The sequence below is a fragment of the Elgaria multicarinata genome, chromosome 18 (genome assembly GCF_023053635.1).
Source record: "Elgaria multicarinata webbii isolate HBS135686 ecotype San Diego chromosome 18, rElgMul1.1.pri, whole genome shotgun sequence".
NCBI lineage: Eukaryota > Metazoa > Chordata > Lepidosauria > Squamata > Anguidae > Elgaria > Elgaria multicarinata.
The window spans coordinates 16852834-16868374 of NC_086188.1; the positions used below are offsets into that span (position 1 = coordinate 16852834).

At 48.1% G+C, this 15541-nt stretch overlaps 1 protein-coding gene across 1 annotated transcript in view; it reads left to right on the forward strand.

The window, feature by feature from the left end:
* Positions 1-15541, forward strand: part of SRRM4 (serine/arginine repetitive matrix 4) — a 158039-nt gene that overhangs the window by 105020 nt on the left and 37478 nt on the right. The window contains exon 2 of the mRNA XM_063143782.1: positions 9324-9464. Coding sequence (XP_062999852.1) covers positions 9324-9464 — 141 coding nt within the window. The remainder of the gene's footprint in view (positions 1-9323; positions 9465-15541) is intronic.

Consider the following 15541-nt stretch of genomic DNA (forward strand, 5'->3'; position numbering starts at 1 on the left):
GGGTGGGAGGGTGCTGTTGCAGTGTCCTGCTCATGTGTCCCTGGTTGACAGCTGGTTGGGTCACTGTGTGAACAAAGTGCTGGACTAGATGGACCTTCAGTCTGATCCAGCATGGCAATTTTTATGTTCTTAAAGGATGTTAACAGAAAGCAATCAAAAAGGAAGGTGAAAAGGACTACAATGTTATACAACTCCTGTCCTCTTTCATTTCCAATCCCCAACATCCTGATGTGATATACTACAACTCCCATCATTCCCAGTCCTGAGCTGGCACCAACCTGGTGTGTCAGGCTACAGCTCCCACCAACCCCAGCCAGCTTGGGCTGATGGGAGTTGCAGTCCAACATACCTGGAAGGTGCCAGGATTGGAAAGGCTGTGGCGTAGTCTTAAAATGAAGATGGAGGAAGCTCCTTACAGACTGGTCAGTTTAACCTGGTTCTCACAGAAGCAATAAACCTTTCCTGGGACTGTACCACTTAAGACTGCAGGCGAGGGCTCACATTATGGAATGCTTCCTCGTGCAAAAAAGGGGGGAAAGCATACACGCGTATAGAAAATTAGCTGATCGGAATAGTCTATCCCCCTTGACATTCTAGTTTTCCATGCAGAAGAAGTCCTTTTGTATTGTCATATTTTCACATCAGCTTGTCTCCATAAAAAACCCCAAAAAAAACCCTGTGTGTCTGTCTGGAACCCTTGCATGCTGCAGGGAATTCTGGTGTGTGTGAGAGGCAAGATATATATACTTGCTCAATAGGGAGTCACTTAGCAAGCCTGGTAGATCTCTCTATCCGCCGTGTGAACTGATTTCTTGCTTCAGAACACACCCCAAATTCTCCTTCGTTTGGACAAGGGAAAGGAAGATCAGTAGTAGAAAGTCAGTGTGTTTTTCAGGCAATGTTTTTCTCCCATTTTAAGGTTGGATGTTGGTTAGATTCAGCAGTACAGCCTAGAATACAGGAGATTAGGACCATGGTCAGCTCACAGTAGAGTTGGTGGTGAGCTTCGGGCTCTTTGTTGCTCAGCTTTAGTGCAAAGGGGAGAAAGAGGCAAAGGAGAATATATATATATATATCAATCAAGTGGGACAAGCAACATGCTGTAGTGTGGATTGATCCCTGTTCAGGATTTCAGGCACTCTATTCCATTCACAGAACAGTAAGTTGGGACGTTGTTCCAGCAATAGTCAGGAACCCACTGACAGCAGTCAGTCTGGTGTCTCAAGTTCCAACCCTCTCGGAGGACAAGTCTTGGACCTTGAAGGGGCTACACCCTATCCCTCAAATGCAAGCCATGCTGGGGCTCTTCCTGCCCCTAGATGGAAGAGTTCTGTGCAGAGTTCTTAGGAAGCCCTGATGGTTGGAGTGGGGAGCACAACCATTTCTCCAACTAAAGCAGATGAAGCCACCAATGCCTCCTGGGCCTCCTTTCCCATGGGACCCTTGGGCAAGGTGGTGATTTTTGGTGGTTCCTCCATGGATCGTTCCCATCCCCTGTCTCTTAGGGTAGCAGAGTTTTGGAGAGCTGGCCATCACATTGATCTTCTCATTGAGTCCTTGATCATTCCCCCACCAGATCCCAAGGTTCCCCAGAACATAGTTTGAATACTGCTGTTCTAACCAGTTGTTGTCCAACAGGAGGGTTGGCTCCTGCAATTGAGTCATGGCTATTTGCACCATGGGTCATCCCAGTGACTCCATTGTCATTTTCTTCGTTGCTTAGCTTTAGTGCAAAGGGGAGAAAGAGACAAGTGTGTGTGTGTGTGTGTGTGTGTGTGTGTGTGTGTGTGAGAGAGAGAGAGAGAGAGAGAGAGAGAGAGAGAGAGAGAGAGAGAGATCAAGTGGGACAAGAAGCATGTAGTAGTATGGATTGATCCCTGTTCAGGATTTCAGGCACTCTATTCCTTTCGTCCTCCCTGCTCCAGTTTTACCCCAACATCCAGTCAGCATCCTGTCACCATGTCCTCTTTAGAGAATTGGAATGGGGAAAGGTTGCCCCCTTAGGGGTTTCTGTACTTCTGAAAACCTTGAGTCACCCTCTCCACCTTGAATCTGCCGAGAACTCCCTCGTGTGTGTGGGGAGGTGTGTGTGGGGAGGTGCCATTTTGGCTCCGTAAGCAATGGCACTCTCCCCATGCAATTAATTTATATTATTATGGGTTGTTCTTGTTGTTGTTTTAAACAAAGTGGGTCCCATCTTGAAAGACAGGGTTAAAGGCGTGTCCCGCGTCTGAAGAAATCGAAGTCTATTGACTCAAGTCTAATTAGTCTTCCAAGAGCTTTGCTCATTACCATTTCAAGAGTGTAACAGATTGCAGATTGGGCTTCCACCTTGCCCTCCGCTAGAACTATATTTCCATCTTCCCCTCCTCCACTTTTATCTTGTTTAATGTCTCAGTCTGAAAGAGTAGTGTGCAATCCCCCCAAAAAACCATTCACTATGTTGTGACTTTTGGTTGGTCCTAATTAAGATACGGTTCCTTATCCATATTTGTATTTTTTTTTTCCCAAACAGAGCTGCGCGTGTGCGTGCGTGCATGCGTGTGTGTGTTACCCTAGCTTTACGCTTGTCAAGGCAATATGTTGTTAAATCAGCAGCACTGTCCTTTGCTAGGTAAAGCACAGCACAAGTGCACTTTTAACTACACAATTTTTACGCTTGCTTAATAGTATTTTTGTTCCCAGGGATAATTCATACTTGGCCTAGCGATAATAAAGTGCTACAATTCTGGAACAAGCCCTGTACTATTTCCCCTAGGGTTGAGAGCAATTATTGATGGAAATAATTGCTCGCCAATCCCATCAAAGGCTGCCTTGACTTCAACCCAATATTCTTTTTCATTGATCTCTGGAGTTCCCCTGTGTACTAAAATACTGGTAATCCCTTTGGATTGGGCTCTTGGGGTGAGAGTTGGTTGGCTGTATGTGCATGGGTTTATTTTATTTTTCTTGCAGACTTTCATGCTTGCGATGGAAATACATTTGCAATTTAATATGAATGATTATTCTAATCTCAAAGGAAAGGATTATCACAAAGCTCCCTGCAGGAAAACTTAATCAAGGAGAAATGCCCAAAGACTGTCCCTCCCAGGTACTACAAGAGGCAGACAGAAGCCCTTAGTTGAAAAATTGGGGAAGGTACACTATTGACCAGCTGGCTTATAAAAGCGAGTCGCAGTACTGAATTTTGAAAACATGAGATGTGCTCCCTCAAAGCCCCACACTGCACAAAGACTGCATGTGGATGCTTAGGGGGAAACCAACCATGTACTCTAGAAATGGGGAAACGGTGACCCTCCAAAAGTTGTTGGACTACAACTGCCATCATTGCTGGCCATTGGCCTTGATGTCTGAGGCTGACGGGAAATGGAGTCCAACATCTGTTCTACCTCTACTATGGTGGGGGCTTAGCATCATTTCCATGCTAGGGAAGCATGGGTTGCAGGGTTTTCCTACAGACTAGGTTTTTCAACAAGGTCAGGTTTCATGAACAGGGATAGAACAGCACAAGAGAAAGCTCTGACTGATGCTGGGGCTGAAAGTCAGACAGGTTTATCCAGGGCTGGCACTGCCATAGAGGCCAGTCAGGCAGTCACCTAGAGAGCCAAGGTAAGGGGGGTGCTGAACGCCACACCCAGAAGTCGCCCTCTCACTCCCAGAGCCACTCTGGCTGAGTGAGGGCAGCTTCCAGGCATGCCGTTCCAAAGCCGCCCTTCCGCCCCCACATCCCCACCCCAGCGTCCCTGGCTTGGCTTCAGCTGGGCGCCTGCCCAGCTGAAGCCGAGCCGGGACGCTGGGAGGGGGGGCGGGCAGACAGCTCCACATTCTGACTTCTGGTGCACGTCGGATGTCAGAACATGGAGCCCTCTGACCGCCACCGCCCCCCACCCCCAGCGTCCAGGAACCGCCCCACCGCAGCATCCCGCCCAGCTGAAGCTAAGCCGGGACGCACATTCTGACTTTGGGCGACAGAAAGGTAATGCGGCCTCCATCCCTGGCTGTCTCTGCCTACCTGGGGGGGATGGGGGGTACACTGGGGGGTGGCGAGGGGTGAAAGCAGCTCACCTTGTCTAGGGCACAAAATAGCCTGGCACCAGCCCTGGGTTTATCTGTATGTTGCTCCAACAAGGAGCAGAGCAAGACTGAGCCTTAAATAAGAGTGTATTGGCATATACGCTCATTGGCCCCACCTCCATACTGATTGAGGCCTTGTCTCTTAAAGGGACCTGGCCTCTTTTAGCGTTCTCAAACTGTGATGATGTGGGAGTGCCTGGAGGATGCTAGTGTCCTCATGGCCCAAGCCCTTAGAGTCTGGGGACAGTGGCGCAACCTCCTCTGGATGCAGGGGTGCTAACCTGGGGCCATGGGGAGATGAAAGATCCATGATGCCTTTGTGTGGCATCTGGAGGGCCACAGGTTCCTGCTGTATATCATGAAAGAGAAGCCATTGTCAGCTCAATGGCCACATCCCTGTGTGGCTAATCTTCCAGGAACCATGTGGCAGTTGTGGAGAGGGCTAAAGCAAAAGTTGGATGGGACTCACCACCCCATGCGCTCTCATGGATATGCGCATGCATACACACACAAAAAAAAATTGGCTTGAAAAAATAATTAAACATTAGAGCCAATGGGAGGTTTTTTTTCAAGCCTAGTTACAAGGCAGGAAGAGAGAATCGTCATGAAGACTGCAGCACAAGGGAAAGGATCGCTCCTTTAGAGTTCTGACTGAAACCTGGGGTGGATTCACCACCCCACTGACATTGCAGCCACCAGCCTCCACTGAGTCCGATTCATGTCTACCCTACTTAGAGGTCCCATTTATTTTAATGGGACTCGCATCCAGGTAATTGAGTAGAGCATTAGGGTTAATCAGAAGCGTCTGGGATAGCTCCTTTAGAGTCCTGACTGAAACCCAGTCCGATCTCTAAAGGAGAGGTGGCAGCAAAGTGTTGGAGGAGGGAGAGGTATGCCTCATGGCTTCCCCTATGCTCCCTCAGCTAGGATGCTGCCTTCAGGTTCAAGAGAAGACGCTGCTGCATCGCTCGGATAGAAGAAACAAGTCTAGCCAGCTTTGGTCTGTGAAATGGGAGAGGGTGGCGTCTTGCTCTTCATCGCAGGCAGCAATGGGTCCTGGACCAGCCCTGCTTCCCCTCTGTGTGGCTGGAGCTCACGGGCACCCATTAGATGCCAAATCACTACACACAAGAATGGGTAGTGCGTTAAATGCAGCCTGACAAGACCATTGGTCTGTGCAAATCTGAGAGTGCTTCCTGGCTTTCTGAAGTCCCAATCAATCCTGAGAGTAGCCATACAGCCACCCACTGCCCTCATTTCTTAATGGGCAGATTGATTTGGTTTCGCGGCCTCCCCCCTTCCCCAGCCGCCGAAAGCAACGGTGTCCAGGAGAGCGGGGGGCAGTGGGGTTGTCAGGGGACAGGAGTGTTAGGGCGGCCACTTATGCATCACACCCCCCCCCAAAAAAGGAACTGTCTCTCCAAAGAAGAGGACAAAAGAGGACACAGATCTGCATGGAATTTGCCTGTGCTAATTTATAGGTCCAGAGGCAAATTTCAAAATAATGACTATCAATGAAACAAATATTAAGGCAATTAAAAGATGCTGTTTGAAGGAAAATTCATAGGCATTAATTCACTAATTTCCCCAGTGGGCTCATTATATTCCTGTTGTTGTTTTTGAATTAGCTAATGGTTTTAGTTAATTCATAGGGATGGGCAAATATACAACGTTTAAGTTCATTGAGGTTCTCCAGATTCTTTTTTTGAAGGTTGTTTCACCTTATGTCCATTCTCGAATGTGTCTTCTTTGCCCCACCCCCCAATCAAGACAAATGCACATTTTTAAAATTATTATTATTATTTATTTATTTATTTATATAGCACCATTAATGTACATGGTGCTGTACAGAGTAAAACAATAAATAGATATCTTGACCAAAAATGTGCTTTTTCCTCTGTAGGCTAAAGCATGAAAATGCAAAATTGGGGGAGGGGGGATTGCACAAATACGCAGGTGTGCAAGTACGTATCTGAACAAATGCCCATTCTGTACATTTGCAAGGGCATGAATGCAAGAGGGACAGGGGGAATGCAACCCTGTTAATCCTACTCGATCTCTCGGCGGCTTTTGATACCATTGACCATGGTATCCTCCTGGATCGACTCTCTGGGATGGGCATCAGAGGCACTGTTTTACAGTGGTTCCGGTCCTACCTACGGGGTCGTTTTCAGAGAGTAGCATTGGGTGACCAGTCCTCGGCCTCCTGGCAATTGAGCTATGGAGTGCCGCAGGGCACCATCTTGTCCCCAATGTTATTTAACATCTATATGAAGCCGTTGGGAGCGGTCATTAGGGGATTTGGAGCTAAATGCCATCAATACGCTGATGACACGCAGCTCTATCTCCCGGTGACAACTGAATCAGGTGAGGCTGTGCAAGTCCTGGACCAGTGCCTAGACTCAGTAATGGGCTGGATGAGGGCCAATAAACTGAGACTGAATCCTGGCAAGACGGAAGCCCTGTGGGTGAGTGGTTCCCGAGTCCGGGAGACAGGCTCATTGCCTGTTCTGGATGGGGTTGCTCTGCCTCTGAAAGAACAGGTTCGTAGTTTGGGGGTACTCTTAGACCCATTTCTGTCGTTGGAGGCTCAAGTAGCCGCCACGGCTCGGAGTGCCTTTTACCATCTTCGGTTGGTTCGCCAACTACGGCCTCTCCTGGACAGGGATAGCTTGACCATGGTGGTACAGGCATTGGTAACCTCAAGATTGGATTACTGCAATGCGCTCTATGTGGGGCTGCCCTTGAAGCTGCTCCGGAAGCTGGAGCTAGTGCACAATGCTGCAGCTCGGCTGTTGTCTGGAGCTGCCCCTTTCCAGCATGTAACTCCTCTGCTGAGGGAACTGTACTGGCTGCCTATTCGCTACCGGGCCAGGTTGAAGGTTCTTGTACTTGTATACAAAGCCCTAAACAACTTGGGACCAGGATACCTGAGAGAGCGCCTTCTCCCTTACCGACCTGCCCGGTCACTGAGATCATCCGAGGGCCTGCTCCTGGTGGTTCCACCTAGATCCATCCTCCGATTGGAATCCACCAGGGGAAGAGCCTTCAGCGTGGTGGCTCCCCTCCTGTGGAACTCCCGGCCTCTGGAGGTCAGGCAGGCGCCAACCTTGTACTCCTTTCGGCGCCTCCTGAAAACATCTTTATTCCAAGAAGCCTTTCTTTAACATGCAGCCTTGGATTTCTATGTTGTTGTTGTTTGCTTCTTTTTAAATTTTGTTTTAACTGTTTTATTCTGTTTTTATTTTCCTTTTACCTTGTACACCGCTCCGAAATTTTTTCAATGAGGAGCGGTATATAAATATTCTAAATAAATAAATAAATAAATAAATAAGTTTGGGGAATTAAGGAGATTTTCTGGGGACGGCATTCCTGCTTGCAATTGTGTTTGAGGTTGTGAATGGGACATGTTTGCATGGCTTAAGAACAGGAATTAAATTATCATACATGGAAGGAAGGAAGGAAGGAAGGAAGGAAGGAAGGAAGGAAGGGGTGGTTAATTGTCCAGGGAGTCTTCTGCTCCATGAAGCTGGCAATATCCTACACTGCCTGTATAGCATGGGTAACCAACTTGATGCTCTCCAGATGTTTTGGACTACAACTCCCATCTGCCCCAGCCAGCATGGCCAATGGTCAGAGATTATGGGAGCTGTGGTACAGAACTTCTGGAGGGTGTCATGGTGCCTACTGCTTTTCAGTAGCAAGGGTGTTGGAGCTCTTTCAACCTGAGGGCCAAATTCCATTTCAGAATAGCTGCCGGGGGCTGCATTCCAATAGTGCATTCTTAATAGAACTCTTAAGGCAAAGGGGAGGGGCCAAAAATACCAGTTTATTTAAGCATCAAGCTCTTACTGCAAGCAACTGTGCCTTAAGAGAGACATTTCAACCTTTTAGAACGGGGAACAAACTGCACAAAAGATCAGAGATCACCAAACAGTTGGTGTTCAGAGGAAAGTTTGTAGGGCTAGGAGAAGGTGAAAGGGCCGTCTGAAGAGCTCCTGCCCCCCAGGTACAGCACCCCTGTTCTGTAGAATCCTAAAAAGGAGCAGGGCTACTATTGTCCCTCAACCAGGGCTTAAAGGCTCGCTACCCCGGCGCGTTAGTAGCCAATCAAACACACGAGCCTGGAGAATGCTCTTAATCCATTTACTTCCGATACCGCAGTATGGGGGCGCTCTCCGGTTCTATAAAATGGAGGCAGCAAGAACAAAGGAATCTCACAGTATATATAGGCCCTGACTACAAGAGGGTGTTAGTCTCTTTCTAACCCTTCTATTGGTCAGTTCTGGATTAGCAAGTTAAGTTACATTCAATGTTCAAGTTAAGGTGCACAATCACAATGAGTCATAGGTTTCATTCGATGCTCCATTGGTAGAGAGTTTTCCCCTTTGTCTGCTAGGACATGGTGTCCACCATTAAGGAATGCAAATCTGGCATGTAGCACCTGTAGCCACCCTTTGGCAGAGAAGCCATCTTTAACCCTTGGTACATTACATTCTTAGGCAAGATGAAATCTCTTCCTGGCTCTATCACTACCATACGACAGAGTGAGGCGACTACCTGAAGCAGCCAATGTTAGGTGTCATAGAAGGGCACCAAATTATTAATATACTATGGAGTGTAGGGGAAGACGTGTTCGTGGGATTTTCTGCCTCACCAAAATAACTCAGCTGGCCTTGAGGACTATCCACCTTGTATTGGAAGGGGGCGTGATTTGCTGTTCTTCCTCTGGCAAGAAGGTGTCTCAGGCCAGCCTCGAAAGCCCCTGTACACTGGCAACATTTCACTGATAAAGGGAGACGTTTTTATCCCTCTCCCATAATACTAGAACCCAATGCGGTCATCCCATGAAGCTGATTAGTGGACAGATTCAGGACAGCTAAAAGGAAGGGCTTCTTCACACAGTGCACAGTTAAATTATGGAACTCACCACCACAAGGTGTAGTGATGGCCACCAATTTGGATGGCATTTAAAGGTCGTTGGTTTGATGCCTGGAGGAGAAGGCTATCCATGGCTACATAGCCCTGATGGCTATGTGGTCCCTCCAGTATTCAAGGCAGTAAACCTGTGTGCATTAGTTGCTGGGGAACATGGGGGGTTGGGGGGGTTGCATGTCCTGCTTTGTTGGTCCCTGGCTGACATCTGGTTGTCCTCTGTGTGAACAGAGTGCTGGACTAGATGGATCCTCAGTCTGATCCAGCATCAGGGCTCTTCTTATGTTCTTATGTTCTCTTCCTTTCTGTTACAGCATGGAAGCACCCAGCTGCCTGTCACTTCTCACAGATGTCAAACAATCAGAGGTTCCACGTCCAGGTCAAGAGACCTCCAGCACCAATGGCTGCGTGAGGCTGAAGGACAGCCAGGAGCACGCCAGGCACAAATCACGCAGGTAAGACTCGTGGCCGATGGAAATCTAAAGTCAAAGACTGGGTTGAGTGTGGATTGTTGTCAAACTGTGGGTTGTTTGTTGAACCATGGGTTAGTGTGTTGTCTCATCCCAGGACATTTTCTGCAGCTTGTTAACCATACAAGGTGGCTTACATTTCTCAAACAAGCCACCTTGAGAATCCATGGGTTGTTGTTGGGTTCTTCAAGCAGTTAACAAGCCACACTGCATGATTAACAAGCCACCCTGTAGAAAATGTCCTGGGTTCAGACAACACACTAACCCATGGTTCAACAAACAACCTACAGTCAACCACTGAGTGTGGGTTAGTGCGCTGTGCGAACAGCCCCAAAGTTGGATGCCTCATTGACACTTTTTGCTGTGAGGATAAGGGTGGATGGAAAGGTTCCTGGGGTGGCTTACAGATCAATCCAAATAAGACCAGGCTGACAATCTAGAAAGACATGACACAAAAAGAAAAAAGGGTGGTGAGGGTAAAGGAAAGGAAAGGAAGAAAACTTCGGCATCGATACTTCATGTTCTACCATTCTTATGATGACCAGGGGGGATTCCACACGTCGTACTGAGGGTGCTTCCATGCGCCCCCAGTGCACACCCAAAGCGATCGTGTAGCTTGCCTGGAGAAGAGACGAGGAAGAGGCGTCCTTGCCGCTGCCGCTGCCGCCGCCACCCACCTACTTCCTCGCCGGCCGGGTCAGAGAGCTCGGCGGAAGAAGGCGACCCCGCCTTCTTCCGCCGAGCTCTCCGACCCGGCCGGGTTGGAGGTAGGTGGGTGGCGGCGGCGGCAAGGACGCCTCTTCCTCATCTCTTCTCCAGGCAACTTACACGATCACTTTGGGTGTGCACTGGGGGCGCATGGAAGCGTCCTCCGTACTACGTGTGGAATCCCCCCAGATGGTTGGTCCTTCTCATGAAGACCAACTGGAAAGGAAACAGCTCAAAGAGAGGGGGATCCTCCCATTCCTGGTCTTCCAGGTGAGCTGATGGAGTGTCCTGCTTCCTGCCCCCCCTTCACCCTGATGGAATGACAGCTGGATGGCAAATCCTGATGGAGCCGGATTCTCAGCAAGGCTGGAGGGGGTCTCACTTTCCTTCTCTGCGCCTGCTGCATTTCAAAGGAATGTTCGTGTGTGTGTGTGTGTGTGTGTGTGTGTGTGTGTGTGTGTGTGTGTGTGTGTTTTATTTAAAAAAAGTGAGACCACTATTTTTGGCTCCCACCTTTTCTTTCCTTGCTGACTTTTGCAGGGGTGTGGAACCTCAGGCCCAGGGGCCACCTCCAGCCCTCTGAGGTTCCCCAGAGTCCCACATCCTTTCTCCCAATGACTGATCATTTGGTGGCTCCCCAGGTTTTGTGCAGTTCCCCCCCTCCCCATTTCCCCCCTACTGCTTAGTTATTGGCAGTAACAGCTTTGAGCTGCAACAGGCTGGTATATTTGGTATTAAGGGGCTGGCTCCACCCCTTTTTGCCTTTGGCCACACCCACCACTGGGATGCAGCCCCAGAGAGATTCCCCATAATAGAATCCAGCCTTCAGGTTTTTGCTCCCCTGCTGTATGGAGCCTGGGTTTATCAGCTCAGCCCGTTATGTGTCCCACCGTCCTAGAAGGGTGAGATCAGTGGAGGACTTGAAACAGGGCCTTATGTGTAGCAGCACCCCAGTTGTGGGACGCCTTCCCCATTGTGGTTGTCTTGCCTCCCTCATTCTTGGCCTCGAGATAGCTGTGAATCCACATTGTTCCTCCGGACTTTCAGTGACTGAATGCCGCTCCTTCCTTTGAGTGAGTCGCCCCCATTTTGGGGCAATAGATCTCTTTTATCTGTTTCTTTTTTTTTTCAATTTGGTGAAATTGCTTTCTTTTATTCCTGTTTGGTGGTTTCCTTGTAAATCATCTCAAGCACTCCCCGAGCGGAGGGGGCGATGCAAAATTGCATTAAATAAATAGCCATGACAGCAAACTGTCCCTAAAATTAAAGAAGAAGGCCGCCTTGCTTCCAACTGCTACCAGGAGAAGGAGAAAAGGAAAACCGCTCCAGATCTGTGGATTTTAAGTTTTCCAGTATGGTAATCTGAAGCACTTTTTTTAATGAGACCGAGATTGCAATCAGAGAGAAACAATTAAAGTCAGATTAGTTTGAGGAGGCATCAAAGGCAAAGAGATTGCCTCCTGGAAATGACAGGTAGGCTTGATCGACCTTGATAGACCAGAATGATGCTATGGGGTGCAGGTTCATTCTGCCATCACCCCGTTGGGGAGGGGCATCCCTACTCAGAATCTGAACTCACTCCTTCCCAATCCTCACCATCATAGAACATGTAGCAGGGGAAGTGTGAAAAACACAAGCCGGTAGAATTAAAAGAGTAGTATGTGAGCCATCTGGGCTCCTGTAGTTATTTGAGGCTCCGTAGCTTAAAAGCAGACTGCTGTGCTATCTATAGAGGAAGTATGCAGTCTAAGTGACTTCTCCCAATCAAGACTCACATACTGACCAGCTCAGTGGTTGCTGGAGTAACTCAGTGGAAGAGCCCCTTCTTTGCATTCCAGGGTAGGGTCAGGAAAGAATCCTGTTTGAAACCATGGATAACTGCTGCCAGTCAGTGCTGACAATACTGAGCTAGATGGACCAAAAGTCTGACTCAGGATAAGACAGTTTCCTATCTCCTTATCAGGTGAGTTGGGTCATGGCTCCATGGTAGAGCAGCTGCTTTGCATGCAGAAGTCCATCAAGCCCAGAACTGTAAACACTGACTGCGGTTCAACTCCAGGTAAGGCTAAGAAAGACCCATGCCTGAAACCCTAGAGTGCCACTGCCAGTCAGTGTAGAGTAGACCATCCTTCGCCAACCTGGTACCCTCCAGATGTTTTAGACTTCAACTCCCATCAACCCCTGCCAACACAGCCAATGATCAGGGTTCAGGAATTTGGGTGCTGCTATCCAAAACATCTGAGGGGTCAAGTTGAGGAAGGCTGGTGTAGACAATATGAGCTAGGTGGAACAATGCTCTGATATGGTAAAAGGCAGACTTCATTGCATGAGTCAATTGCCCTGGGACTGGAGAGCAGAAAGGAAGAACATCCTGGCTTCTCCCACTGGCCAGAGCACCAAAGACCAGCACTGTACTGGGACATTTTGCAGGCACTCATCATGATAATCCCCATCACACATACACACACCCAAGGAGAGACCAAAAATGCAGGCAATTAATGTTGATCCATATCAAGAAACCACTTCTAGTAGCTTTCATCTTCACCAGGAGCAAGACTTATTATGCATGGTGTGAACAAAGTGGATAGGGAGAGGTTTTCCCTCCCTCTTTCATAATATTTGAACCCAGTGGGGCCATCCCTTGGAGTTGATTGTAGGAGATTCAGGGCAGATCAAAGAAAGGACTTCTTCACACAGCGCAGAGTTAAATGATGGAATTCGCTACCACAAGATGTAGTGATGGCCACCAATTTGGATGGCTTTAAAAGGGGGATTGGAGAAATTCATGGAGAAGAAGGCGATCAGTGGCTATATGATGGTTATATGCTTCCACCAGTATCAGAGGCAGCAAGCCTATATATACCAGTTGCTGGGGAACATGGGTGGGAAGGTGGTGTTGCACCCTGTCCCGCTTGAGTTTCCCTGGTTGACAGCTGGTCAACCACTGTGTGAACAGAGTGCTGGACTAGATGGACCCACGGTCTGATCCAGCAGGGCTCTTCTGATGTTCTTTTGCAAAGCTAGTAGCTCTTAATTGCCCATTCCAGACCAATCCACCCCAAAATACATTGCATTACCACAGGGAACAATACATTGTCACTGGGAAAATTCATTTCCTCCCCAGCTACTGTGAGGAGTGCAGCTAAGTTCAGAGGAAATGGGGAATTCTAAGATGGGTGGCAGATGTTGTCAGCATCCCTACTCATAAAGAACTGGGCATGTTTAGCCTGGAGAAGAGAAGATTGAGGGGAGACATGATAGCACTCTTCAAATACTTAAAAGGTTGTCACGCAGAGGAGGGCCAGGATCTCTTCTCGATCCTCCCAGAGTACAGGACACGGAATAATGGGCCCAAGTTACAGGAAGCCAGATTCCGGCTGGACATCAGGAAAAACTTCCTGACTGTTAGAGTAGTGCGACGGTGGAATCAGTTACCTAGGGAGGTTGTGGGCTTTCCCACACTAGAGGCCTTCAAGAGGCAGCTGGACAACCATCTGTCAGGGATGCTTTAGGGTGGATTCCTGCATTGAGCAGGGGGTTGGACTCGATGGCCTTGTAGGCCCCTTCCAACTCTGCTATTCTATGATTCTATGATTCTATGATTCTATTTTATTTATTTATTACATTTATAACATTTATATACCACTCCACATCTAAATAGATTCCGGAGGAGTGAACAATAAATGGTCAAAAGATAAAAAGGAATATTAGACTTAAAAAACTAACTGGAATACCAATAAAACCCATCGCTGGGCAATTGAGGAAGGCTACTTGAAATAAAGATGTTTTCAAGAGATGCCAAAAACAACACAATCTTGGTGCTTGCCTGATCTGCAGAGGCAGGGAGTTCCACAGAAAGGGGGCCACCACACATAAGGCTCTTCTCTGGGTGGACTCCAGTTGGGCCATAGGTCTGTGTAGGAACCACCAGGAGCATGCTATCTGATGACCTGGGTGGCTGGGCGGGTTGATGTATCCTGGTCGTGTCTCCTGGTCCCAAGTTGTTACAGGGCTAATAATAATTTTAAGTAGTGCCAGGGCTGTGTCCCTATGGGCCCTAGTTCTACTACACCACTGTCAAGGACCACTGTAAGGTTGCACATCCTGCCTCCTAAAAGGACACCGTGTAACAGGAAGACAATCATGGCTTATCCATCAGCCAGAGGAGGAACAGCTGCAAGGTGTGTGTTCCCCCCTCTGCTCCAACTGCTAGTTTAGGGTGACCATCTGGAAAGGAGGACCAGGCTCCTGTATCTTTAACAGTTGTGTTGAAAAGGAAATTTCAGCAGGTGTCATTTGTATATATGGAGAACCTGGTGAAATTCCCTCTTCATCACAACAGTTGAAGCTGCAGGGGCCCTGCCCTCTTTTAAATCTGGTCACTCTAGTATAGCTCCTGCAGCTTTAACTGTTGTGATGAAGAGGGGATTTCACCAGGTTCCCCATATATACAAATGACACCTGCTGAAATTCCCTTTTCTATGAAACTGTTAAAGATACAGGACCCCTGTCCTCCTTTTCATATGGTCACCCTATGCTCTAGAACTGCAAAACAAAAAGGAACCATGTTCTACCTCAAACCATCAGCCAGAGAATGACAGGCTGATGGGATACGTATGTGTGAGTTGGGTTGCAGGGTGGGTTGAATAATCACCTATTTCACGTAAGCTGCCTTGAGCATCATTTGATTGAAAGTCAGGCCATCCATCTAAATCAATAAATAATTTACTCAAGAACCATGGGAGGGAAGCATATTTGTTTCCTCCAAAGAGACAGGCAACTGAGTCCGAGGCTCAAGCCAATGGCGCCGTGGCTGATATGAAATCTAAGCCTTCCACCGGGTGGAAATCGACAGCCTGTGATTGAAATAAGCGAGGCTTGTATCTCAGCCTGTCCCAAGGATTCTAGGCGGATAACTCTGCATATGCACAGAGATGTCTGTCTGCTTCTCTCTAAAGGTCACCAAGGAGAGGGAGAAACACAAGGGCAGGAAGGAAAGCCCTTCCATTTGCAGGAACCCAATATCCCGTTTTTAAATATTATCGTAATTCTTAAAAATCTTAAGGAATAGAATAAAGATCAGGAGGGGTGGTTAGCTTGGGGGCACCAAGAGAATTGTCCACGGGCATATGGGCACTCACAGGCACAGCGTTGGAGACCCCAAGAATTAAAGTGGCTCTCACAGCCTGAGTCCCTGTTTCAAGACTCTTGCTGACATGATCAAAGTAATCTGCAAGACAACAAAACCAAGGGGGTGGGGGAAGGCTCCTATCGCCAGGAATTGAGTTTGTGCCACCCAAGAGCAAATGAGCTGTTGTTGATAACGCCGTTCTCTTAAAAAGAAGAAGAAAGTA